At 42.8% G+C, this 27,878-nt stretch overlaps 2 protein-coding genes across 2 annotated transcripts; one reads left to right on the top strand and one right to left on the bottom strand.

The window, feature by feature from the left end:
- On the bottom strand, positions 1-11,590 carry BBS12 (Bardet-Biedl syndrome 12). Its single transcript, XM_089672174.1, has 2 exons — positions 11,462-11,590; positions 1-2,636 (listed from the first exon to the last, which is right to left on the bottom strand). Exon 2 carries the CDS (start codon positions 2,607-2,609, stop codon positions 603-605), a length of 2,007 nt encoding a protein of 668 aa, XP_089528300.1. The 5' UTR covers positions 2,610-2,636; positions 11,462-11,590; the 3' UTR covers positions 1-602.
- Positions 11,577-27,598, top strand: LOC149467114 (uncharacterized). Its single transcript, XM_089672176.1, has 5 exons — positions 11,577-11,882; positions 14,298-14,450; positions 24,601-24,729; positions 24,812-24,949; positions 26,278-27,598. The coding sequence occupies exons 1-5, from the start codon at positions 11,880-11,882 to the stop codon at positions 26,365-26,367; spliced, it is 513 nt and encodes a 170-aa protein (XP_089528302.1). The 5' UTR covers positions 11,577-11,879; the 3' UTR covers positions 26,368-27,598.
- The last annotated feature ends 280 nt before the right edge of the window (positions 27,599-27,878 follow it).

Raw genomic sequence — 27,878 nt, 5'->3', positions numbered from 1 at the left:
TTAAGAGATAAAACAAACAAAAACAGCTTTTATTGCAATATTCAACTTTAATTGAGGATTGCGATTCTACGAAGCCAAGCACCTTTCTTTGAATCCCAATGTTTCATTGAGGGCACAGTGCTGCCTATCACAGTATACATTAAGAGCTGATTCCCACATATGCGGTGCGGATTGAAGCTCAGGTTTCACAACTAATTGATACAGCAGCTGCTCACAGGTTCACGTCTTGTTTACATCAGGTTCAGGACAGGATTAAGTCAGGATCTTATCCTGTTCACACATATGCGGTTTAGGAACGGTTCCCATAAAAGTCTATAGCCTGTAATCCGCACTTGAACAGGACTGCACTGCTCAGAAATCAGACATGACTCTTTTTAAAACTGCACTGAATCTGCACCGGCAGTGCGCTGGACATGTGTGAACAGGCACCATAGGAAGCAATGTTTTTTCACGTCATGCAGATTGGAGGTGGTGCAAACCACATCTAATCCGCATATATGTTAATTGTCTCTTAAGGCATTCCTAAACATGTGTCAGGAGAAATGGCTGTTTAATACAACTGCCCATATATACGGACACTAATCACTAAAACATGGCAAACATTACAGAACAAGATGCTCTCCAGTTATAAAGTTCCCTTTTACGGTCTGCTTCTGTGCAGCTGACCCTGTGATGATCTCTGCATCCGACTGAAGAACAATCAGAACCAAATTTAGGGCTCTACGCCATGCTTCCAGCTTTGGGACCACATTATCATACACTCTGGGTCTATGTGATGAGGGAAATTCTTGACTATCAACTAAAACAAGGTTTCTGACATACTCGTTTACAATATATGAAGAGGGAGAAGAAAAATCTCTAATGATCTTTAGTTCATTATTTATAAATGTCATTGCTTCCAGCTCTGAAGAGCATTTGTCCATGTTACAGAGAAGAACAGAAATATATTTAAAGAAACCATCAGCAAGGCACTTATATATATAACCTTTGTAATGTATGGCAGTAGTAGAAAGCCATGATGAGGGATAAGATCCTTTACTGTCCAAACTGAACGTTCCAGCCATTTCCTCAAGTTTTCTAAGATGGTTGAGGCACAACAGTTCAACCGCACCTCCACCAGGAAATACTTTTTGGTCATAAAGGGCATGGTGTAATCTATAAGTGCAGGCCCAAAACTCATCTTCCAGTAATTCCTCTTTTGCTGACCAACTGCAACTTACAACAACTGTGACAAAATTCAAACCTTTTGCCTTGACATTAACAGCAATCTCCTGACCAGATTCTAAAATGGAACTTCCCCGCATGCATATACTTATATTCACATTGCAGCCTATGCTGTTGCTATTGATCTGTGCTAGGTATGTCACAGATTCTGCCCCCGTGCATTCACTAAATGCCAGCAGGACATTTTGTTGTACATGAGGGATAACTAGAACACCCCTACAACTGCACTGTATCATAAACTGTTGACAGACATCACCTCTTACTAAAATTAAATCAATACCAGCATAAATAATTTTCTTACATACAGTATTTATCCAGGAGTGATCACGTTCACTTTTCTCACTACTTTTAAACTCAGCTATTGACCTCACATTTGTTGCCTTGTTGAAACCTACATGCCGATAATTCTCAGTCACGTCTCCATCCACAAGAAGGACTTTCAAAGATTTGTCCTCTAAGTTTTTGACCAAAGCATAATTTTCTGCAGTCACTAAAGTAGTGTACCCCAAGGAAGCATTTGAGAACGCCTCTGATTGACCTTTTAAAAAACAAAGTTCAAGCCACGATGCCTGAAAGAAATTCTTAGTGACAGATTGTGTCTCAGCACTTTCACAGAGATGACGAACGGCCTCTTCCACAAGATTCATGGCTTCCAAACTTCCATGACTTAAAGATCGTGTCAAACCCATTAAAGTATGATTATTGGTGGGAAGTGTTGATCCGGAACTGTGAAAGCCGCTTCTGTTTGAGACTGAGAAGTGTCTGCTATGAGAGAGCCTATTCATTTGACAAGCCTGGCCTCTTAAGAATCCTGTTTGAGTATGAGTAAATTGCATTTGCATCCTGTTTTTAGGCAGGTGATCTGAATGATGAAAACCAGATGTAACAACAGGTTGATCCATGCAGGAAACGGAGTGATTTTTGCTACTTGGAATACAATCATTGCTGTCATCTCTTGCAAGTATCTGATTATTAGAATTTAGGTTAGTTACAAGTACACGCTCAAGTTTTATGTGTAAGGATTCAACTATTTCAATACAAGAGTTAAGTCCTTCTAGCATTATTGAAACAACCAGTGAAACAGGAACTCCTTGATCAAGACATTCCAATACAGCTTTGCTCCAAGCTCCAACAAGAAAAAGCAATGATGTTGTACCAGTTTTGTATGTCTTATGGTGGGCTTGAATAGTTTCATAAAGAAGTTGACCAACTGCACCTGTTAAGTCTAGATTCCCCAAAAGGCGAAAAGCTGAGCAAGTTATAGAACTCTCTTGGGTATCTTGGTCGTATATAAACTTGTATGATTTAAGAGGTCCAAGGAAGGACTTTACTGAAGATGACAGGTCACATAACTCTTTAAGTCCAATGTGAGTTCTGATTGCCATAGTCCCTGTATGGCTTGCAACTTATACCTGTGTTTAAACAGAATACAATTAATAAACACTGTAAATAACCTTTTTCAGTATGTTACAATTGATTTTACAGTTTTTATTATTACTATGATCGTTTTCAGTCCAGACTTTAAAAGTGTCTTCAAGAATAGTGATATTCACTTTTAGCCCCCAGTCACATCAAAGCCGATTTTGAAATCATGAGACTTACAGTGAAGTCGCACAATTTCAAAATCGGATGAGCTGCCGATTTCAGTTGCGATTTGCAAGACATCTGACACAGATGTCTATGCAAATTGCAACAAAAGTAGTGCACGCACTACTTTAGAAATTGGTGGAGCTCCAACCAAGTCGGAACCGCACCGATATGACCACTCTAATAGTGGACAATAGGGTGCATACTTGGCAAATCGCATGCCAAATTGCACCCGATGTGACCGGGATGTAAAGAGCAGAGAAAAGTTTTGTTACCTTTTCGCTCTGTCCCATCCAAAACTCTGTACTTAAGGATTTTGTATTCCTACCCAAGCCCTCTACAATGTTTACACACTTTGTGCCAGCTACTTAACTTGGTTTCCACATGCACAGTAGAACCCTATATAACCCTATAGAGCCATGAGACAAGAGAGAATCCGTGAAATATAGAGGTTTGGAAAGTGAGGGTGTGTTACTTCAGTGGGTGGCAGCAAAAGGGTACACATTAATCTGTCCTACGTGCCTCTTGCACAACAAATGCTATTAACGATTGTCACTGCTCCCATGTAGATACCTCCACAGCCTTTAGTGAAACCATGTGCGTACCAATTTCAATTCGTACCACACTTCATTCTCCATATTTATCAGTGCTTCACGTTACGTGATTTATTGGTTCACCTCTGTCTTGGACCCATATTGCATATAGGTCTTACTGCACTTAATCCTCTCTCGTGGATTGAGTTTGCTCTCCTCACTGGCTCTTGGATTCAGACCCACTTTTGTGTAGGTCCCTTTAAGAGGTTACCCCCTCTGACAATGGTTGAGGATGGTGCTCAAATTTAAAAAAAAAAAAAAAATAAGGGACTACTTATACATTATTACCATAAAGCAGGGCTTGACAAATTTACTTTGAATCTAGGAGCCAGCTAAAAACTTACAAGCCAGGTTTTTTTAGCGTAGCATGGGTTGTCATCACCCAGGGCAAGGCATTGTTTGGGTGGCAAAGCTTCACATGATGTGATTTGCTGCGTGACAATCACGACAAAACCACACCCCGTTTCAGGTGCCATTGAAAAGAATGGCACCTGAACCTGTACTTCGTCATCACAGCAATTCTGCCATGATCCCAAAACACCAAGATGTGAATGGAGCCACCCTGGTTCACACATATGCCATTCTGGATGCATTGTCAAATTCACAGATTCGCAAGGCCGCATGGTGGACTAAATATTATGTATTCCTATTGAGCTGGTTCACACAGATGTGTTTTACATGCAATGTGTTTGAGAGCCATTACAAAGAGGGTCCTGTGCAAATTTGTAGTGAGGTGTTCCAGACTAGTCAGCGATAGAGTAGAGTGGCATGCAGAGATAAGTGTTCAGATAGGATTGCTATTGGGCAGGATTTTTTATATTGAAGTCAATGGGGGGGGCGTTTTTGCATTGAAGTCAATAGGGGGCGTTTTTACATTGAAGACAATGAGACGTGATTTTGCACTGAAGTCAATGAGACGTGATTTTGCACTGAAGTCAATGAGACGTGATTTTGCATTAACCTCCCTGGTGATATTTCCAAGTGTAGCTCAGGGTTAACTTTCAGTACCAGAAGCGGTAACCCCCAGCTACACTCCGGATTGCCCTGCAGCATTGCTCTGGGATCCCTCCAACACTTACCTTGTCCTGTGGTCCGGCGATGTCCCCCCTGCAGCCATCTCCTCCAGCCGATGCCAGCATCCATCTTCCAGATTCCGTTCCCTGTGAGCGTAGGGACGTACGGGGGACAGAACCAGCGGGAATTGTAAAAATTTGACATTCACTCAATACACTAAAATCTTATAGGATTACATTACTGTATCAAACCATTCCACATACATTTTGTCCCTAGTGCTTTGTCCTGTGCCCTGCCTGCATTTTTACTGTTCTTTCTGCCTGGAAACTGAGAAATGTCCATGGCGTCCAAAAAGCGTCCCTTTAGGGCAAAAATAGTTTTAGACCAGCTAGAGAACACCGATAGCAAATTAGAACTACTTGCAGAATTGAGTGATGATTCGTGGGGAAATTCGTCATCAGACACTGAAAACGATTTTGCGACTAAGATCAGTGATGTGCGAACTTGGTGCTCTATTTCATATTTCAGTGTTTTTGGTTTGATTATATTATTGAATTAAATGTATTATTATAATATTTTTTATGATTATTTATATTATAATTTATGACTTTGTGTTTCAAATTTTATCATAACCGGGATGTTTACTAGACTCTTGTTCAGACAGATTTCAGTGAGTTATTCCTAAGAATTACAGGCCTACAATACAAAAGCAACATATTTCCATTGAAAACAATGCACCACTTTGAACACAGAAATGCTGACATAATCAGACCGCTAGGGAGGTTAAAGTTAATAGGGGGCGTTTTTGCATTGAAGTTAATGGAACTCCATTTTGCATTGAAGTCAATGAGGCCCAATTTGCATTGAAGTCAATGGGACACGATTTTGCATTGTAGTAAAACACTACTGCAGTGTCTATATACATTCACAAACAATTACAGTGATTCCAAACTGGAAATGCCATCCCCTGGCTCTGCCTGGAATGTTGTGTCACTGGTTACGTGATTTCTTCAGGGGTTCAGGGTTGAGGTGTGTGCTACACACAGAGTGCAGAGTTCAAAGGCGTGCCACATATAGTGTGCAGGGTTCAGAAATGTACTGCGTACAGACTGCAGGGTTCAGGAGTGCATATCTCACAGGCCAGTTTACACTCCTCTTTCTTAGGACAGGGCTCTCCACCTGAATTCTCACTCTTCCCACCTTCCCTTCCAGAACAGAGCTCTCCTTCCTGTCCAGTACAGAGTGCTTCTCTCCTCCCCTTCCAGTACACATGCTCTCCTCCCTGTCCAGTACACATGCTCTCCTCCACAAAAGAGAAGATACAAGTTACAGTAGAACTGCAGGTTGCAGGACTAGAGTACAGACCCCATCCCCCGTCATCATGTGCAAAGCAGGGAAGGATTTGAGCGCCGCTGCAGAAGAGTGCTTTCACTTGTAAACACAGAAACTGGGCTTCTGTGTTTAATAACCTCCCTAGCGGTCTGATTGTGTCAATATTTCTGTGCTCAAAGCGGTACATTTTTTGCATGGAAATATGTTGTTTTTTTTATTGTAGGCCTGTAATTCTTAGTAATAACTCACTGAAATCTGTCCAAACATCCCGGGTATGATAAAATTTGAAACACAAAATCATAAATAATAAAAAAATATAATAATACAATATAATTCAATAATGCAACCAACCTAAAACCACTGAAATTTGATATATAGCACCATGTTCGCACATCACTGAGCTTAGTCACAAAATCGTTTTCAGTGTCTGATGACGAATTTCCCCACGGATCATTATCACTCAATTCTGCAAGTGGTTCTAATTTACTATCGCTGTTCTCTAGCTGATCTAAAACAGCTTTTGACCTAAAGGGACGCTTTTTGGATGCCATGGACGTTTCTCAGTTTCCATGCAGAAAGAACAGTAAAAATGCAGGAAGGGTACAGGACAAAGCACTCGGGACAAAATGTATGTGAAATGGTTTGATACAGTAATGTAATACTATGAGAATTTAGTGTATTGAGTGAATGTCAAATTTTAAAATTTTTAAAATTTCCCGCTGGTTCTGTCCCCCGTACGTCCCAACGCTCGCAGGGACCAGAACCCGGAAGATGGATGCCGGCATCGGCCGGAGGATATGGCCGGGGACGCTGCAGGGGGGACTTCGCGAGAGCGCAGGACAAGGTAAAAACTGGAGGGGATCCCAGAGCAACGCTGCAGGGTACTGCCGGGTGTAGCTTGGGGTTACCGCTTCTGGTACTGACAGTTAACCCCAGGCTACACTCGGGAATACCGCCAGGGAGGTTAAGTGGCAGTATTGGGTGGAAATGCAAGGGGCCAGCTGCAAAGAAGCACTGCTTCTGACTGCTAAAGTGGCTCCAAAACGTCGCTTCCATGTGATTAATAAAGTTGAACCCGAGATAAATATTGTCTAAATACAAGACGCGTATTCTTACTTCCATCTTGCTGTGCTTTGTGATAGGACACTATTCCTCCTACTGACACTAACGATGGAGCTCTATTCCTCCCACTGACACCAACAATGGGGCACTATTTCTCCCACTGACACCAACAGTGGGGCACTATTTCTCCCACTGACACCAACAGTGGGGCACTATTTCTCCCACTGACACCAACAGTGGGGCACTATTTCTCCCACTGACACCAACAGTGGGGCACTATTTCTCCCACTGACACCAACAGTGGGGCACTATTTCTCCCACTGACACCAACAGTGGGGCACTATTTCTCCCACTGACACCAACAGTGGGGCACTATTTCTCCCACTGACACCAACAGTGGGGCACTATTTCTCCCACTGACACCAACAGTGGGGCACTATTTCTCCCACTGACACCAACAGTGGGGCACTATTTCTCCCACTGACACCAACAGTGGGGCACTATTTCTCCCACTGACACAAACAATGCGCACTATTACACCTCCTACTGACCACAGCTGCTATGTAATTATTTTACTCCCACTGACCACCAAACCTGAGAGATTGTCCACTCATACTTGCCAAGACATTATTTTTCCCATCAGCCACATTCCAGCAACCCAAAGGTCTGAAGAACAGGAAACTGGCCCCTGTAGAGGATAAAAGGGTTTAGCTCTGCTTTAAGGCCAGACACTGCTACTCCCTCTCTGCTTGTGCAGGTTGACCAGTCTTGTATCCCCCCCATAGTTGTCTGCAGGAAGTCTGTAGTGGGTGGGGCTCCTAGGCCCCTCCCACAGCTCTGCTTTCATGTCAATGCTAATAATGGTGTTTGCTACATTGTAGTTCTATTCTTTGTGGTTGTTGGAGAATATATCTAAAAATAAAATGTTGTGCCTGGAGATCAGCTGCCAGTGTGTTAGGCCTGAAGTGGAAGCTGTGCCCAGCATTGTGTGACCACAAGACATGCCAACATATCTTGTTTCCTGTGAGGGCAGTTCGCACCACACGTGACCTTTCCATAAGGCTATGTTCACACTACTGCATGCCAGAAATGTGTGCACAATCACGTGTATTCGCAGCATGTGAGAAACCTGCTGCTGCTGCTGTTTAGCAGACACACGGGGATGCCATTAATTCCTAATGGAGTACCCCACACACTGGAGAAAAAGCCCTGATTTTTGCACATGCGTATGATTCTGCGCTGCACAATTTTCAAAAAGGGTCCAGGAAGTGAGAACCAGGCCTAAAATTCTGTGAAAATACACCCCAGTGGCCATGGCAGGGATGCAATAAAGTGGCCCTATGGGATTGTGAGCCCTGGCATCCCTTGTTATAGTTAACCGCTTCCCGACCCCCCTATAGCAGAACTATTACTACAGGGCGGCTGGGCTGTGCAAAATCACATATATATATATACATACATACATACATACACACACACCCTGTTCCAAATTATTATGCAAATTCTATTTAAGTGTCACAAAGATTAAATATTTTGTTTTTCAGTTTAACTCATGGATGGCATTGTGTGTCAGGGCTCTTTTGATCACTGAAAACAATCTCGGACACCTGTGATAATTAGATTGGCCGGTGAGCCCAATTTAAGGAAAAACTACTAAAGGAGGGTGTTCCACATTATTAAGCAGAACACCATTTTCAAGCAATATTTGGAAGAAAAAGGATCTCTCTGCTGCCAAAAAGAGTGAAATAGTTCAATGCCTTGAACAAGGTATGAAAACATTAGATATTTCATGAAAACGTAAGTGTGATCATCGCACTATTAAGAGATTTGTGGCTGATTCAGAGCACAGATGGGTTCATGCAGATAAAGGCACATTGAGGAAGATTTCTGCCAGATCCATGCATCGGACCAAGAGAGCAGCTGCTAAAATACCATTACATAGCAGCAAACAGATATTTGAAGCTGCTGGTGCCTCTGGAGTCCCACGGACATCAAGGTGTAGAGTCCTCCAGAGTCTTGCAACTGTGCATAAACCTTCTATTCGGCCACCACTAACCAATGCTCACAAGCAGAAACGGCTGCATTGGGCAGAAAAATACATGAAGACTAATTTTCAAACAGTCCTGTTCACTGATGAGTGCTGTGCAACCCTGGATGGTCCAGATGGATGGAGTAGTGGATGGTTGGTGGACGGCCACCCTGTTCCAACAATGTTGCGACGTCAGAAAGGCAGTGGTGGAGTCATGTTTTGGGCAGGAATCATGGGAACAGAGCTTTTGGGTCCCCAAAGGTGTAAAGATGACCTCTGCAAAGTATGTGGAGTTTATGACTGACCACTTTCTTCCCTGGTGCAAAAGGAAGAATTGGCTGAGGGACGTTGGCCGGCAGTGGACTTCAGTCCGCTGTCGGCTGAAAACAGGTCACAGGAGCACAAAACGAACTGCACCCCGGTGATCCACATGAGAAGTAAAGCCAGAAGAGCTTTGGAGATTCTTCTCCTTTAACTAGTTGCTGACCGCTGGTAGCTGAATGACGGCTGCACTGCAGCCGGCCAGCTCTGGGAGGCCGTCATATGACGTCCTCCCAGAACACGCTCTCCTGCGTGCCCCCGGGGGTGCGCACCGGCGATCTCCGTGATTGCTGTGTCCCTGTCAGGAATGGACTGGCCAGCAATAGTGGGACTCAGCTGCCTTATGAGCTGCAGTACCAGGGCTGGCCAGCGGGTGCTCCCAGCAATCAGAGACTCAACCTTGCAGCCAGTCAAACACCTGGAACTAATTATACTGGTGTATTTAAGGGACATTCAGACCTGCAGACTCTGCCTTGGTGTTGTGTTTCTCTTGGGCCCTGTATCCTGTTCCTGTCTGATTCTCTGCTGACCCTGCTCTGATCCCTGGCTTGTCTGACCATTCTCCTCTGCACCACGCTGCCCGCTACCTGCTGAACCTGGCCTGTGACCCCGACCATTCTCCGCTTGCTCCTCCTGTACCTACCTGCCCGACTGATATTGACCCGGCCTGCCTGACGACGCTTGCATTGTATGTACTGTTATCTGTGGGTGGTTGGTTGGTTTGTTTGCACTGTGTTATGTTTTAGTATTGCACTGCGTTTATGTTTGTATGGTTAGTGTTAATAAATTACATTGTTTATAACATATCTGAAGTCTGCGTTTCCCTGTGTCAGTCACAAACCTCTGGTCATACCCGGGAGCCCTGACAGTCCCACAGCCACAGCTGATCACGTGATGTGGTAAAAGGCCAATCACAGCGGCCTTTTACCACGTGATCAGCAGTGTCCAACGACACGCTGTACACCGGGAAATGCAATTGCCGGGTCTCGGCTACACTTTCCTCATGCTGTCAGAGCGTGTGGAAAATAATGCCGAGAACTGGCAGTTGTCAGAGCAGGGATCGGCGCCTAGCAGTGCCACCCACCAGTTCCGCCCACAAGTGCCCAGCAGTGCTGCCCACCTGTGCCGCTAGTCAGTGCTGCCCAGCAGTTGCGCCAGTCAGTGCACAGCAGTGCCGCCTATCAGTACCCATCATCAGTGCCGCCTATCCGTGCTGCCTATCAGTACCCATTATCAGTGCCGCCTATCCGTGCTGCCTATCAGCGCCGCCTATCCTTGCTGCCTATCGGTGCCCATCATCAGTGCCGCCTATCCATGCTGCCTCATTAGTGCCGCCTCATTAGTGCTGCCTATCAGTGCCGCCTATCCGTGCTGCCTATCTGTGCTGCCTCATTAGTGCTAGCTATCCGTTCCCATCATCAGTGCCGCCTATCCGTGCTGCCTCATTAGTGCTGCCTATCAGTGCCCATCATCAGTGCTGCCTATCCGTGCCACCTATCCATGCTGCCTCATTAGTGCTGCCTATCCGTGCCGCCTATCCATGCTGCCTCATTAGTGCTGCCTATCAGTGCCGCCTATCCGTGCTGCCTCGTTAGTGCTGCCTATCAGTGCCGCCTATCCGTGCTGCCTCGTTAGTGCTGCCTATCAGTGCCCATCATCAGTGCCGCCTATCCGTGCTGCCTCAGTGCCACCTATACGTGCCCATCAGTGCCTGCTGCCAATCAGCACCCATCAGTGCTGCCAATCAGTGCAGCCTCATCAACACACATCAGGGAAGGAGAAAAATTACCTGTTTGCAAAATTTTATAATAGAAGCAAAGAAACTTTTTTTTTCACATTTTTTTGCTCTTCTTTTGTTTATAGCGCAAAAAGTAAAACACCCAGCAGGGAGTAAATACCACCAAAAGAAAGTTGTATTTGTGAGGAAAAAAAGATAAAAAAAAAGTCATATGAGTATAATGTTGCATGACCACGTAATTGGCCTGGTAAGAAAGGGGGTAGAAGTGCCTGGTAGACAAGTGGTTAATTACCCTTTTATTTCAGGAGATTTATTATCACCTGAAAAGGGGGGCTCATTGGGGTCTGCAATCCCATGGGGTCTGCTCATTGTAAAAACACTAGGCTGTATAGCACACACAGGTGAAGCTGCCATGTAGTAATGAAATTAAATTCCACAAGTCATGGTTGCCTCCTTCATACAGGACAGCCTCACCACACATTGTGACTACAGGTCCTCGCCTATATCTGTGCATACGATATATGTACCGTACACTATCACATATGAACGCCCCACACTGACCTGTTCAGTACGTTCACTCTGTCTAATCCACTCATCCCAACTGCTTCCTCCATGCTCCGACCACACTCCGCCCCCTATCAGCCAGCAAAGGGGCGGTCTCTGCTTAAACCTAACACATGTAGGAGAAAACAGCTCAGGCCTGCGTGCTGCTGGCTGAGTGGGCGGGGTGTTGCCATGGACACCCTGTAATAAGCGTCTGTTGTGCTAACGTTCATCCTGGTATGGCGGGCACATCGGGCGCCTATTGTTTCCGCACCAAGACGTGAACACGAGGGACGGGGCGGGAGCAAAGCGACAGGCGCCTCCCCAGGGTAAGCGTGTGTTGGGCCCGTATCCCAGTAACAGAGTGTCCCTGCAGCCAGTGCTAGGAGGACTGTCCGATCGTCTGTACATTGGGAGGACGGCTGCTCTACAAGAAATGGTGAGTCTTATCGCCTGCAATGGAAGTACAGGGCACTGATGGCCAGAGCCTGTGTGTGGAGCCTGTTGGATTGCAGCGTCATTATGGCCGTGTACAGGAGCTGCCTCCTCATCTACACTCACATCAGTGGTTACATTGTGACTGCACCCACATCTATGAATGGTTACGTTGCGACTGCACTCACATCTATGAATGGTTACATTGTGACTGCACTCACATCTATGAATGGTTACATTGTGACTGCACTCACATCTATGAATGGTTACGTTGTGACTGCACCCACATGTATGAATGGTTACGTTGTGACTGCACCCACATGTATGAATGGTTACGTTGTGACTGCACCCACATCTATGAATGGTTACGTTGTGACTGCACCCACATGTATGAATGGTTACGTTGCGACTGCACCCACATGTATGAATGGTTACGTTGCGACTGCACCCACATGTATGAATGGTTACGTTGCGACTGCACCCACATCTATGGTTGCGTTGCGACTACACTCACATCAGTGGTTACATTGTGATTATACTCACATCTATGAATGATTACATTCACATCTATGACTACATTGTGACTACATTCACATCTATGATTACATTATGATTACACTGAGATATACGATTACATTATGACTACTCTCTTATCTATGATTATGTTATGATTACAATGAGATCTAAGTTTACATTGTGAATATATTGATTTATGTGATTACATTGAGACCTGTGATTACACTGGCATCAATGGTTATACTGATATCTGTGAATAAAGTATAAACTTAGATCTATGATTATATTATGACTACAATGAGAGCTGGGATCTATGGTTGCATTGAGCTCTATGATTACACTGGGATCTAAGGTTACCTACGATTGGATTGAGAGCTATGATTATACTGCGGTCTATGTATACATTATGGTTACATTGAGATCTATGGTTACATTGAGTTCTACTACTATATCAAGGTCTATGATTACATTATTATTCCATTGAGGTCTTAGATAACACAGGGAACTATGGTTACATCAATATCTACAATTCTATGGGGAGCTGCGATTTCACTGGATTCTGATTTCATTGAGATTACATGATTACACTGAGATCTCTGATTAGAATGAGTTCTTTGATCACACTGCAGTGTACTATCGGCTGTATTTTTATGGCAAACTAATATGAGTAGAAAAAAATATCTTAATATAACTTGTATCTAATTTTATAATTTAAATGTATCTATTTGAAAAAGATGATGCAACCCGACACAAACAGAGGGATATCCGCTGACAGTTTATTATGGCAAGGTATTGATTTCCCCATGTAAACCTGCATCTGATGTATGCTAGGGACTCCTCCAGCTGAACAGTAGTGATCCCTTTCATTATATGCATCTCTATATTCAGGGGATGTGCATGGGTTATTATCAAACACAGGATGTACAGTATTCTAATGTTTTAGAAAAAAAGTTCTGCTGACTGTATTTCTGTAACCCCCTTGTACAGCTACAGCTGCAACCAATCGAGTATGTGTTATTGGTTACGTGTATAGATATTTGTTTTTTTACATAGCTGGTGCTGGCCACATCCTTATCACATTCTAGATAGATAGATATTATATACAGTTCTACTGCAACCTGTGTGTTATCAGAGCTTTTTTAGACACAAAGTATATCTTCCATAGCTAGATGTTACATGTCTATATCTTTAATCCACACCGCATTTTGGGATAATTGTACCTAGGACCCCTGTCTTCATCTGGCTGTGTCTTTGTATGCACACTATGCCCCCCAGCCCCCCCTTGGAAGCCATTCAAGCAAGTCAGTAGTTGCAAAGGATGCTACAGCTGCAACCAATCGAGCTGTCGGTGGAACTTGTTGCCAGGAGTTATTGACCCTCAAGGGATGAGTCATGGAGCAGTTCTTCCCAAGTCAGCAGAGCATCCGTATACCAGTATAAATGAACGTAGCACAGCACTGAGTCAATATGGGATCCTCCTCATCAGTATTTAGTGATTCCCACACCGTTCACCCTCCACGTTTGTTTATTCCACCTGTACGGCCGATGTATCCCGGAATGATGGTAACAATGTTCTCCTATGTTTTACAATGGCTGAGTTCTGGATTGGTTTTATTCACAGCTGCATGGATTCTGTTCTGTTTATTTGATAAGCACAAAACTGGACATTTCTTTGTAGATCAGAGTCTTCAGGTTGCCATCGTTGCCTGTAGAACAAGTTGGGTCTTGTAGCTCCATCAGCTCTGACATGGCGCTCCCAAGCCTAGAAACATATCTTGACAGTCAAGATATAAATGCTTACCTTGTATTAGGAGGGGATGTGTGCGAGTTATAAGCGTCTAGAATATGGATGGTAATTGTGAAATAATAGCTAAATGTTTTCATTTTTTAATTTTTGTCTAAGGCATCAGTGCGAAGACCTGGCCTGGGTGCTGCCCAACGCAAGAAAACTGGAGCAAAACCCGAATTAACAGAAGAACAAAAGCAAGAAATCCGTGAAGCATTTGACTTGTTTGATACAGATGGAACTGGCACAATTGATGTCAAGGAATTAAAGGTAAGCAACAGATTCTCTAAATACAATCTGTCATTGCAGTTTAGAAAGAAGAACTGTGCTCCAGCTAGCCAGAGTTCTTTTATAAATACTAGCTGGTAAACTCCGAGGGAGGCTTTTCTTTGTCAAAATTCCCTATTTGCACAACACAATTAGACACATTTCAAACTGTGTGGCCTCTTTCACACGGTCGGTTGTTCTGCCGCTTGTAAATGCATGTTTTTTTTTTTTTTTATTTTGAAATTCCAACACTCCTGGCACAGAGATCACTTGTGGTTGTAAATTGCGATTACGTGCGTTTACATGCAGGTGCATTTAGCTGCGGTAGTAAATTCTTGCCTCTTCTATAGCAACGGTTTACTTATTTTATCTTTGTACTGCGATTATTATTATTAACTGCGTTTTATGTACAGATAGCTGCGGTACATCGCTCCTGGACGCTGTCAACTTTATTTTTTCTAAACGCATAAAACCATATGTTATGAAAACGTTGCTAACTGCAGTGAATGGAGCCATAGGGATGCATTGTCTGCATTTAGCTGCTGTAAATAGGTTCCCCTAACCGCAGCTAAAAGCTGAAATCTAACTGCCCGTGTGAAAGGGGCCTAATGGACCCCTGTGCCACATTTGCTGGTAAAACGTTCTATGAGGGGATCTTATAAAGCTTTTCTACCACCACCTCAACTTTATATGCCACTTACAAATATTTATAGGGAGATCTGTTTACACATACTGTACATTTACAGCAGTCCCTGCCATCAAGGAGCTTGCAATCTAAGGTCCCTATTTCACATAAACACACTAGGGCCAATTTAGACAGTAGCCAACTAAGTTACTCAAAGGCAATCCATGCAAGAACAGGGAGAACATGCAAACTCCGTGCAGATCGTGTCTTAATCAGAATTCGAACTGGGGGTCACAGTGCTGCAAGTGCTTCAAGCCAATGTGATATCCAGGCTACACTTTAAGAGGTTCAGTTTAATTTTTAAAATGTGTTTTTCAGTTTTGATATTTATACAGGGCGCACCCATGACCCTGATGTTGCAGAGCATTATGGGTTTTATAAAGAGAGTGCAGCAGTAGTTGTTTGCTTTCATACTGTTTCTTCCTAATGGAAAATCTGTATTGCCCCCATACTCCTAGATTGTAGGCTCAAAAGAGCAGGGCCCTCAATCCCCTCATGTTGTGCATTGTATTGGTATTGTTCTGTCACGTGTTCTGTCCCCCTTTGTAATGTACAGCGCTGAGCGAACTATTGGCGCTTTATAAATACTGTATAATAATAATAATATAGAGGAGCGGGAAAGGATTTGATCATTCTACTTACTATTTCAGCTGGTGTGGTTTAAGCTTGGGAGTTTTATTTCAAATAATTTTTATTGAAAGGTTTTAACATATGAACATTATATACAAACAATCACGTGGAATGGTTCACATTTGAATAGTGTAGTACATGGTAATGGTAAAAGAGAATGGATAGTCCCCACCATTTGGCTGGGGAATCTATATATCTTAATCACATTTACATGAGAGGTATACTCATTGTTTTGTGAACCATATTAGGAAACAAGTAAATTGAACTTAGGTAGGAACACTGGGTAGGGGGTAAGGGAAAGGAGGGAAGGCACCATTGCAGCAGGGATAAAATATATTATAACAGTTTATAGTAGTAATCATTTTAGTGAGCAATTGGGGTGGTTTAACCATCGAGACCAATGTACTGTAAATTTGTGGTATGAGGAGTTGTGAAGGGCTGTTCTTCTTTCCATCTCGCATTGGAGATTGATATCAGCTACGAGGCAAGACAGAAGGGGAGAGGCGATAGATCGCCACAATTTGGTAATGTTAGTCTTTGCGGCTGCTAAAATGTGTATGATAATGATGCGTGAGCTTGTAGGAAATTTATCTATTCCGATGTGGAGGAGAGCTAAGGCCGGGTTTGGGGTTGCTGGCGTTCCTGCAATTGAGGAGATTATTTGGAAAACTTTGTTCCAGTAGGACTTGAGGGACTTACATGTCCAGAGTAGATGAAGGAGTGAGCCAGTTTCTCTGCAGTGTCTCCAGCAGGCCTGTGACAGTTGAGGGTAGTAAATGGATAATTTAGCAGGGGTTAGATACCATTCATGGAGAATTTTCAAATATGTTTCCCAATGGGAACTACATTTCGAAGCTTTAAAAGTGGTGGTAAATGATTTTTCCCATGTATGTGGGGTTGTTGGAAGGAGAAGGTTTTTTTTCCCAATTGGTTAGGGATGAAGTATGTGTGATGAATTGCGCTTCAATTAGAAGTGTGTAGAAAGTTGAGATTCCTTTCTTTGGGTATTTAGTCCTATGAAAAAATTGGTGTGCGGTAGCAGGGATTTCTATTTCGAGTGGTATGTTTGTTTTGTGAAGTGAGTGGGTTATTCGTATATAGGTGAATTGTTCCTTGTCAGGATGATGAAATTTCTCTTGAGCGGTCTGGAAAGACACTAGTTTGTGCGTGTTATAAATGTCTTGGATATAATGTATACCAAAAGCTTTCCATGACTTCAGATTTAACAAAGGAGAGATGAAGTGCAGGGATGAAAGTGGAGTAGGGGTTCGTAGGTTGTCCTTTGTGTGATTGAGTGTAAACTAAGAAGTCGTGCCAGGCCGTCAAAGAAGCTTGTATGCTGGGATGTTTATGTAGGAGTTTAGACTGAGCTGTTCGGGGTATAAATAATACGTCTGTTAACGTGTGTGGGAGGTACAAGGAAGTTTCCATAGTGATCCATATTTTTTCAGAAGTAGGGTGCCACCAGAAGAAGAGCTGGTCCAGTAGGACGGCTTGGTAATACGATTTTAGATGAGGGAGACCAGCTCCACCTCTGGAGGGTGGACGTATTAGGAGGTTTGTGGTACATCTGGGTCATTTTGAATTCCATAGGAATTTGTTCAGGATTTTTTGAAGTTTAGAAAAGAAGGTGAGAGGGGCTGGGATAGGAAGTGTGCGAAAAATATAGAGTATTTTTGGTAGTACGCACATTTTGAGGGTTGCTATTCTGCCTAATGTCAACAGCGTGGTTGTGCGTAAGCTTCTGAGCTCCTGTGGGATTGTGTCAAGTAATGGTTTGAAATTAGCCGTGTAAAGTTGGTTAGTATTGGCAGTGAGTTTAATCCCCAGATAAGGGATACTATGTTTTTCCCACTTAAAGGGGAACTGTTTGGAGAGTAGGTTTTGGGTTACGGTGGGCGTATAAAGGTTTAGTATAGATGATTTGGGTTCGTTGAGTTTGTAGTATGAGACTGCTGCGTAGTTGTGGATATGTGTGCGTATAAATTGGAGTGACTTATAGGGGTTTGTGACCATTAGAATAATGTCGTCTGCGAAGAGACTAATTTTGTGTTCGTTTTTAAGAAAATTAATTCTTGTAAAATTAGGGTCATTTCTAAGGTTGGATGCTAGTGGTTCAATGAGTAAGGCAAAAATTATAGGGGAAAGAGGGCAACCTTGCCTGGTTCCATTGGATATGTGGAAAGGTTGTGAAAGTGTGCCGTTGGTAAGTACTCTGGCGGAGGGTTTGGAGTAGAGGGATAGGATCGCCGACAGCAACCAGTCTGTTATTCCATACTTTTGGAGTGTTAGTGTCATGAATTGCCAGTGGATTCGGTCAAATGCTTTTTCCGCATCGAGTGATAGGAGTGAGGGTTGGTTGTCTGATTCAAGATGGTGTAGTAGTGATATAATTCGTCTAGTAGCATCTGGAGCCTGTCTACCAGATATAAATCCCACTTGGTCTGGGTGGATTAGTGTAGGTAGATATGGGAGCAATCGTTGGGCAATTATTTTGGCATATATTTTTAGATCCGTGTTGAGTAATGAGATCGGTCTGTAATTCTGGACTAACTGGGGGTCTTTACCCGGTTTCGGGATCGTGGTGATTATTGATTGTAGCATGTCAAAGGGGAATTCCCCATTAGAGGCTACGTGATTGTATAGGGCAGAGAGGTGTGGCTTAAGGTTAGGTGCGAATGTTTTGTAAAATTCATTAGTGAAGCCATCGTTCCCCGTGATTTGTTCAGGGGTAGTGTATCTATGGTTTTCCCAATCTCTGTAGGTGAGATCGGCCCAGAAAGGGAATCCAGTTGGGATGGGGTAAGCTGGGGGAGATTGGTGCCTTCTAGGAAATTTTCAGTAGAGGGAATTGTTGGTTCGGTTGTATTTCGGGTCATCTTTTATATTGTATAGGTTCTGGTAATAAGACGCAAAAGCGTTGGCTATATCCTGAGGGTTTGACATTGGGGTGTGTGAGGTAGGGTGTTGGATTGTGGACATTTTAGTTTTAAGTCGTTTTTGTTTGATGATTTTAGTGAGGAGAGAGTTTGTTTTATTGCCAAGCGCGTAAAATTTGTTTTTTGGAGATTAGTGTCATAAGTATGGAGTAGGATGGTGCGTAATTTGTTCCTATCCAGGTTTAGGGCCGCGGATGTGGAAGGGTTTGGGTTCTGTTTGTTGATCTCTTCGTTTAAGTGGATGGAGGTCAATAGTTGGTCAATTTATTGGGACCGCTGTTTTTTGATATGGGAATTTAATTGTATGAGGATACCTCTCATGTAGGCTTTGTATGCTGACCAAAGTGTAGTAATAGAAATATCAGGGGTAGTGTTCGTTTCAAAGAAGAGCTTGTCTGCATCTAGTATATGCTTCTGGTTTTCTGGGACTTTCAGGAGTGAGGAATTAAGTCTCCAAATGGGCGGGATTGCCGGACGTCGATTATCGTCCAAGGATATATTAAGCATGGTCTGACCAGGTTATGGTTCCAATATTGGAAGATGACACGTGTTGTAGTGTCCATTTGTCGGTAACGAACATATCAATTCTTGAGTATGAAAGGTGAGGGGGTGAATAGTAGGTATAGTCTCTCTCGGTGCCATGTTGGCATCTCCAGATGTCGTATAGGTCATGGTCATGCAGGAAACGGTTAAAGTCCAAGGTTGGTGGATTTCTTATTGGAAGACGAGTCTATAAGTGGGTTACTCAAGATGTTTAAATCCCCACCAATGATGAGTCTGCCTTGTTTATGATAGGAGATGAGTTTGTAGAGTTTACAGTAGAAATGCATCTGTTTGCTGTTTGGGCCGTATATGTTCACCAGGGTAAAGGTAATGCCATTTATTTGGCATACCAAGATAAGGTAGCGCCCTTGTAGGTCGGCTGTGTTGGAGATGGTGTGGAATGAAAGAGAGTCATTGATGGCAATAATAACTCCATTTTTCTTCTTGGTATTGGTTGCCATAAATAGCTGAGAAAAACGGTGGAGAAATAGCTTGGGTGTCTTTTCTGCAGTAAAGTGGGTTTCTTATATAAAAAGTATGTCCGCTTGAGATTTCCGGGCTTCTCTAGAGAGCATCGATCTCTGAAAGGGGAGTTTAGGCCTCGTACGTTAAGAGATGTGATGGTAACCATTGATAAGTATTTTTTCTGGCAATATGTTTAGTTGGGATGTTGTTTGGGAGAATCTAGGTTCAAGAAGCGTCTCTCTGAGATGGAGAGTAGTAGTATAGCTGCAGGATGGATTAGGCTCGATAGGAGAGGTAGAGTGCGTGTTCCATGAAAATTCAAGGGTTTCAAATCTTGTGTTACAGATGGGTAGCTGATGGTGTCGGGGTGGGAAAAAGGTGGGGATGTAAAGAACCATAAAAAAACAATTGCGTACAATGCAAGTAAACTGTGTAGCTTGTATAGCTACTTCAAAAATGGGGAGTTTGAACGGGCTCTGACCGCCTAAGGGGTCATGCCACTTATAATCTTGTAGATCGAAAGTCATTAGGTCTGGGCCGATCGCCAGAAATTCGGGTATTGGATAGTGACCTTCGGGGAGAGGTATAGAAGTGTTTAAGTGCGGAGTGTGTTGTTACACCCGCTAAGATGCCTCCATGTTCTGGATGGAGCTAGATGCAGTCCCCTGCGGATCTGAAGGTAAGATGTTCCAGGCTTTGAGAAGGTCTAGGCCAGCCTCTAGATTTCTGATAGTAAAGATCCTGCCTTGGTGCCGTACCGATAGTTTTGTGGGGAAACCCCATTGATATGCTATACCATGGTTTCTTAAGGCTTTGGTTACGGATATCATTTTTTTTCCTGTTGAGAAGTGTGGCTTTGGATAAATCTGCATGTAATCGGAGATTTACATGAGATGATGGGAGTGGTGGTGGGTTTCTGCGTTCATGTCGGTGCACTAGGGTAGTAAGTTGGTTTAGTGGTGCGGAGATGTCGTTGTGCAGGGTTTGTCGCAATGACGTAAGCATGTTTTTCATGCATATTTCTGTCAGCGGTTGATCTGACGCAGGAAATGCGTCTATGTCAGGCAGGACTGTATGAGCTGGCTGAGGTGGGAGGTTGAGGGCCTGGTATGAGGGGTCAGGGTCTCGGTCCAGTCGTGGCTGAGATTTGGCTGGGCTGCTAGTCGTGGGGGACAGTGGGGGTGACAACTCACCAGGATATAACGGATGCTGCAGCCTGGGATCCATTTGCTGAGCCCTGTAGTCCTCCTCGTGGCCGCTGCTGACTCCCTGTCTGTCATTATTGCGGGCTCCATCTTGGGATCCCGACATGATGGCCGGGAAGAATTTCGTCAATTTCCCTGGTTGCCCCGGGCTCTTTCTCCTGCGGGGCATGTCTAGTGGGATGCGGGCACACTTCAGCTAGGTGAGTGTGCTTTTTTCTCTCCCTGGGGTCAGTGTGTGTCGCTTCAGTGCTGGCGGATGGACGGAGCTTTCTCTATAGCGCGTCCATCTCCCAGCTTGGGAGTTTTAAACATACATGCAAAACATACAAAGAAGAGGGTCTTGTTTGCTATTACCAGATAGGAAAATTGCAACCAAAACTGTTTTTAATCCCAGTGTTTTCCTAATTTGGTCCCTACCTTTTTAATATGCATGCAGGCTTTTTTTTTTTTTTTTTTTTTTTTTATTCTTTTTCTGGACACAAACATTAATTTTCCTAATATCAAGCTAACGTCCGCTTGTCTGTCACCAGCCTGATATTTGCTTGAACCCCCTTGTAACTATTTATTTTAGTCCTTTGCTCTTTAAAAAAAATTATAATCTACCATTTTTATTTTTATTTTTTTTTACATTTATGCATAGAGGAAAGCACTGCTATCATGATCCCTCAGTATGGGATTCTCCTCTGGCGTGTAGAATGGGGAACAGTTTAGGTTCAGAGAGGTACAATTTGGGAACTACAGGCTATAGCCTGTAGCAAATTGTAGTAAAAATATGAAACCTATGAACTAAAATAAATAAACCCAGCACTACAAAGGACTATGCAATTATTATAAAAAAGTATGTCACCATTAGCACAAAAGTGTAGTTTAACCACACTCAGAACTCAAAGAACAATATAAATCACTGCTGGCACCTTTATTAGTAATCACACATGAAATAAGAGTGTGTCAATTTAAACACCCCAGCTTCAGTGTGAACAAATTTCAATAATTGGTAATCAATGAGTTGCATAGAAAATCCTATTCAATAAAAAAAATCCTTAAGTAGTCCATAAACTTGTGCAAAGAAATGTGCTGCATTTCCTCCCAACACCATACACTTGTGCATCATTTTATTTATTTTTTAATTTTCATATGTGAGTGGCTTTTTTATTAATCGATTTTGGGTTATCTTACTGTACCATTGGAGGATGTTACTTTTTATGTTGTTGAAACTTGGTCCGTGCCACTGTGAAGTTGGAGTGTTTTGAGCACACTTGTATTTCATATGTGACTTCATACCAAACATATGGCTCGTTGCTAACACAGCAGTTGAAAGTACTTTTATAAAATTTATTTATTTATATATATATATATATATATAACACACAGGTTTTCGGTTTACAAATGAAAATCCATTGAAAATAATGCCTTGGTTTACAAATATTTTAATGAATTTTTTTCGCAAGACGAAGTGTATGTTGGTGCCGATTTTTAACTGCAATTGCCAGGTTTTTGTTTTTTTTTTCTTCACTATAGCTCACCGAATTAGCTGTCACTTAAAGGGAACTTTTTTGTTTCTTTTAAGAAACTAAAAGGAAACATTGTTTCTTTTACTCCAGGAAATAAACTAAAAGGAAACTTTCTTCTAGCTGGGGGGGAAAGTGACAGCTGAATCTCTGAGCTATAGTGAAGAAAAAAAAAAAAGCGGTAATTCAATTTAAAAACCGGCACCATAATAAATAAAACAACGTCGTGGGGTCCCCCCCTCCATTCATACCAAGCCCTTCGGGTCTGGTATGGGTTTTGAGGGGAACCCCCAAGACAAAATTTTAAAAAAATTGTGGGGGTCCCCCCCAAGATCCATACCAGACCCTTGTCCGAGCATGCAGGTCAGGAAAGAAGGTGGGTGAGCTGGTGGTGGTGGGGGGTCTGCGGGCTGGGTGCTTTTCGGAATCTGGAAGCCCCCAGATCCCCCCCCCCCCCATGTAAATGAGTATGGGGTACATGGTCCCGCTACTCATTCACAAAAAGTGTAGTGTGAAAAAAGACAGGTCTTTGACAAGTCCTTTTATTAAAAGAAAAAAACGAAAAGAATGCCCCCCGCAGTAGATCCAACGTCAATCATGATGTCCGCCGCCGACCCCCAAAAATTTTTTTTAAAAAAAGGCTCTGCTCCCGACGCTGGCTCCCTCTGTCTGCCTGCTCCGCTGGCTTGACAGTTCTTAAATATGTAAGGGGCGGCGTCACCTGGTGACATCACGTGTGTACCCCACCTCCTTGTGGCGTAATCATGTGATGTCACTGGGTGGCCCCGCTCCTTACATATTTAAGAACTGTCAAGCTAGCTCAGAGGCAGATAGCCGGGAGCCATCGCCGGGAGCGGAACCTTTTTTTTTTTTTTTCTTCTTCTTTTTTTGGGTCGGCGGCGGACATCGTGTTTGACATTGGATCTACTGCGGGGGGGGACATTCTTTTAGTTTATAAAGAATATTTAATAAAGGACTTGTCAAAGACCGTGTCCTGTCTTTATTCACACTACACTTTTTGTCTTTCGTAAATGAGTAGCGGAACCATGTACCCCATACCTTGTTAAAGGGGGCTTCCAGATTCCGATAAGCCCCCAGCCCACAGACCCCACAACCACCGGCCAAGGTTGTGGGGAAGAGGCCCTTGTCCCCAACATCAGGACAAGGTGCTTTTGGGGGGGAGCCCTCCCTGCCCCAAATCACCCCCCACTTGTTGAGGGCATGTGGTTCGGTATGGTTCAGGAGGGGGGAGGGCACTCGCTCGCTTCCCCCACACACCCCCCCCCCCTCCCTCCCCCTGCTGAACAGCTGGACTGCATGCTCTGATAACAGTCTGGTATGGATTTTGGGGGGGACCCCTACGCCATCCTTAAGTTTTTTGCCATGGGAGTTCCCCTCAAAATCCATTCCAGACCTGAAGGGCTTGGTATTGATAGGAGGGGGAACCCCACGCCATTTTTTTTTTTTTTTCTTCTTCTTTTTAATTGTTGGGAATTCTTTCTTTTACATTCAGCTATCCGTGTGGAACCCTGCTGACAGCTGAAATATTAACACATGGTTGTCACTACTAAAATACCACATGACTTGATAAAAATAACTAATGCGGTATTTTAGTAGGGTTTAATTTTTTCTTACTTTGGGGCGGCACAGTGGCTTAGTGGTTAGCACTTCCACCTGGCAGTACTAGGGTCGTTGGTTCGAATCCCAACCATGGCACCACCTGCCTGGAGTTTGCATGTTCCCCCTGTGCCTGCGTGGGTTTCCTCCGGGTACTCCGGTTTCCTCCCACACTCCAAAGACATACAGGTAAGTTAATTGGATCCTGTATAAATTGTCCATAGTATGTGTATATATGAATGAATGTGAGTTAGGGACCTTAGATTGTACACCCTTTGAGGGTTAGGGACTGATGTGAATGTACTAATATATATATATATATATATATATATATATATATATATATATATATATATATAGCACTGCGTAAATTGACGGTGCTATAGAAGTACCTGAAATAAATAAAACCTTCAGAATGGATTAATTGGTTTTCAATGCATTACTATAGGAAACGGCGGTTTACAAATTTTTCGCTATACAAAAAGTCCCGAGGTGTATATGTGTGTGTGTGTAAGTGCTTATTGTTAAATATATTTGATTTAGTATATGTCCTCTTCACAGGTTGCTATGCGTGCCTTGGGTTTTGAGCCAAAGAAAGAAGAAATGAAGAAGATGATCTCTGATATTGATAAGGATGGCTCTGGCACTATTGATTTTGAAGATTTCTTGGCTCTAATGACACAGAAAATGGCAAGTCCTGCAACCATGTTCATTCTGCTTATTATTTCTTTATGTGAGTGAATGCTGACTGTCTTATTCCATTTATTTCCAGAGTGATAAGGACTCTAAAGAGGAAATCATGAAAGCTTTCCGACTGTTTGATGATGATGGCACAGGAAAAATTTCATTCAAAAACTTGAAGAGGGTTGCTAAGGAATTGGGAGAGAACCTTACAGATGAGGAATTGCAGGTATTTTTCAAAATGTTAATTTAAAGCAACCTGGTGTAAGTCGTCTTTCAGGGCAGCACCAGTGTAGCTCCACCCACGTTCTCAGGAAACCGTGGGGTTTATTTACTAAAGCTGTAAAGAAACCAATCAGCTTCCAGGTTTTATTGCTAAAGCTTAATTGATCAATCTGAGGTTAGAAGCTGATTGGCTACCATGCAAAGGTGCACCAGATTCTGAGTGAACCTGCTTTAGTAAATAAACCCCACTTCGACTAAGATCAGGATAAGCACTTGCCCTCCAGAGGATTTACTCCCCTTCCTGACATTGGCATTCTGACACTGGGGGGGACGGACTGACTAACTGTCAATGACATCCCCAGTGACACTAATACAGTGATCAGTGCTAATAAAAAGCACTGACACTTTATTAATGACACAGGGCAGGAAGGGATTAACATCTCGGGCGATCAAAGTGTTAACTGTGTGCTGTGTTTCACTGTGTAAGCACGCTGCTTTGTATTGCTATGCAGAGCAATACAAAGCAGCATGCTGGTGCTGACAGGGGAGAGATCTGTATTGTTTACATACAGACCTCTCCCCCATCAGTGTTCTTTGGCGATCGCCGGGGAATCTCTGGCAGGGACATGGTGATCGACCGCTGTAGCCGTCAATGGCAGCTTGGGTAGGGCGCATGTGCGCCCCCTATCCAGAAATACAAAATCACGTGTACGTGTATATACACATGATTTTGCGCAGCCCTGCCACCCTGTAGCAGTAGTTCTGCTATAGGCCAGTCGGGAAGCTGATAATTTATGTGGCAATGCTAAGTTCTAACCAGTTGTGGGGGTATTGGCGCCATGCAATTTGTTTTCTATTTTTCCCCCTTTTGGTGACCATCCCAGCATCTCCCCTGATGGGTGAGTGGGGGGGGTGTCTTGGAGCCCTCTTCTTCCCTTCCATTTCTTCAAAATGTAAATCCATTTTAATTTAATGTTAATTAAATACCTCACACTACACTTACAAACATGGAATGTTCCAAGGGGTGAAATAAGTGTGCAAAAACACTACTGAATACAACTTGGTAAAAAGTTAATATAATCAGCACATTGCAAAAACAAACCAGCTTAACTGCTCTAATCAGGATAATATTCGTCAACTTTTTCTTTATATAGGGTTAACTGGATACATTTGCTCCAAACCTCTCTATCCTTGCGATCTGTTGCAATCCCCTTTGGAGATCAATATACAGGTGTCTCCAGAGTATACGCAATAATTGCTCTAACTACTAATGAAATGTAACGACTGTTTGTTTTGTAGTGTTGACACTAATTTTAATATTTTGTGTTCTAGGAAATGATTGATGAAGCTGACCGTGATGGGGATGGAGAAATTAATGAACAAGAATTTCTAAGGATCATGAGAAAAACAAGCCTTTATTAGCACATGACGGAGTATGCCAACGACTTACATTATGTGCATAGAGAGCAGAAGGAAAGGAAACTTGTATCATGACATTTTTGGACTGGTATCCAGACGATGATTTTAGTTTCTGCATCTATACTCGGAAATGTGCCACTAAATAAAGCATGGCCATATTTTCTACTGTCAGCTTTTTCAGTAAAGCGTTCTTATTCTTAAAGTGGAACTAAAGTCTGCAATACTCACTTCTCCTTTAACGGTCCTACGTCTTTCGCTCTCTTCTACCCAGCCCTTTTTGTGTTTCGGGTTGCGTCCATCTCCATGAGTCAAAGAAAGATGACGTCACTCCTGTGCATGCAAAGGAGTTCAGCCATCCTGGCATACAGAATTTGCAGTGGAGTGTAAATCGAGCTGCACTTGCACAGCTCCATGTATGTTCTAAGGGAGATTACAAGCAAGTGAGTAGATTTATTTTATTGCAGAAGAAACATTGCATGCCTGTTCTGCAATAAATAGCCTGTCTGCTTGCAGTTTTTGAAACTGAGACTTTAGGTCCGCTTTACATGAAATATCTTTTTAACCAATCATAGTTAATGTGTATCAAGTCAAACCTGTACAAGATGGATTCTGACTGTTGCTCCGGGTTTCTACACTTAAGAACTGGCACTCGAAGCCCAACTCAAAGCAAACTTCTTTTTTTTTTTTTTTTGTATACGATTGGAAAAAGCTAGAATCTTTTCCATATTACAAAACAAAAAGGTTGTGCTGGATATAGGCTTTAAGGATAAGAAATCTACATTGAATGAGACTGTGTGTTTTGCTGTACTTTGCAAATAGTATTTTAAGACAAATAAAATTCCACAGAAAGAAACAGAAGATATTTTGCCCATTGCAACCAACGGGGTTTCAACTTTCATTTTTGATTAACAGTTATGGGCAATATTTACATTTGCTTCTGTTTGTTTTTATGAATGAAGATCATTCACACCTTGCATTACATATGCATAGATACAGAACTGTATGTTAGATATAGTAACTGAATGTATCCATAGAGGATAGTAGATATTTCTCTTGTCTATTTTTTTGAACATTGCTTGTGTATTTTTTTTTTTTCTTTTTCTTTTTCTTTTTTTTTTTGATTTATTGTAATGGATGAATGGCTGATAGGTCATTTTGCTTTGTATAAGTGGCTGTTAAAGTATATTGTAGCATATTGATTAAATATTTTCTAATAAAAATATTTTTATAGATAGTCTGGTTGTGGTGTACTTGAATTAGGAATTGTTTGATTTATTTATTTTATACAAAGTATAATATAGTTTAGGTATTCCTCCAATCACTCTCAAGGCAATGCTGCATCCTTTAGCTTACCTGCATTTCTCTGACCGTTTCCTGTCAATGACTACTGTGTGCCTGCTACAGCTTGTAATTGTTCTTGTGATAGGCACTAGGTAGCGTTGTTCCAGCAAATGAGTAACTAGTGCAGGCCAAGAACCGCTTAGGTGGCACTTACACATATTAGTAAGGCTCCA

The sequence above is a fragment of the Staurois parvus genome, unplaced genomic scaffold (genome assembly GCF_062004578.1).
Source record: "Staurois parvus isolate SC_StPar_1 unplaced genomic scaffold, SC_StPar_1.0 ptg000122l, whole genome shotgun sequence".
Classification (NCBI taxonomy): domain Eukaryota; kingdom Metazoa; phylum Chordata; class Amphibia; order Anura; family Ranidae; genus Staurois; species Staurois parvus.
The sequence above is the reverse complement of the archived record's forward strand: the minus strand, read 5'-3'. Positions and strand labels throughout refer to the sequence as shown.

What these genes read in the sequence shown, in the direction of transcription:
- BBS12 (XM_089672174.1), bottom strand. Translation starts at nt 2,609, where the DNA reads ATGGCAATCAGAACTCACATTGGACTTAAAGAGTTATGTGACCTGTCA.
- LOC149467114 (XM_089672176.1), top strand. An exon ending in CTCTAATGACACAGAAAATG is followed by an intron (nt 24,730 to 24,811) that starts GCAAGTCCTGCA and finishes ATTTATTTCCAG; the next exon opens with AGTGATAAGGACTCTAAAGA. An exon ending in TTACAGATGAGGAATTGCAG is followed by an intron (nt 24,950 to 26,277) that starts GTATTTTTCAAA and finishes TTTGTGTTCTAG; the next exon opens with GAAATGATTGATGAAGCTGA.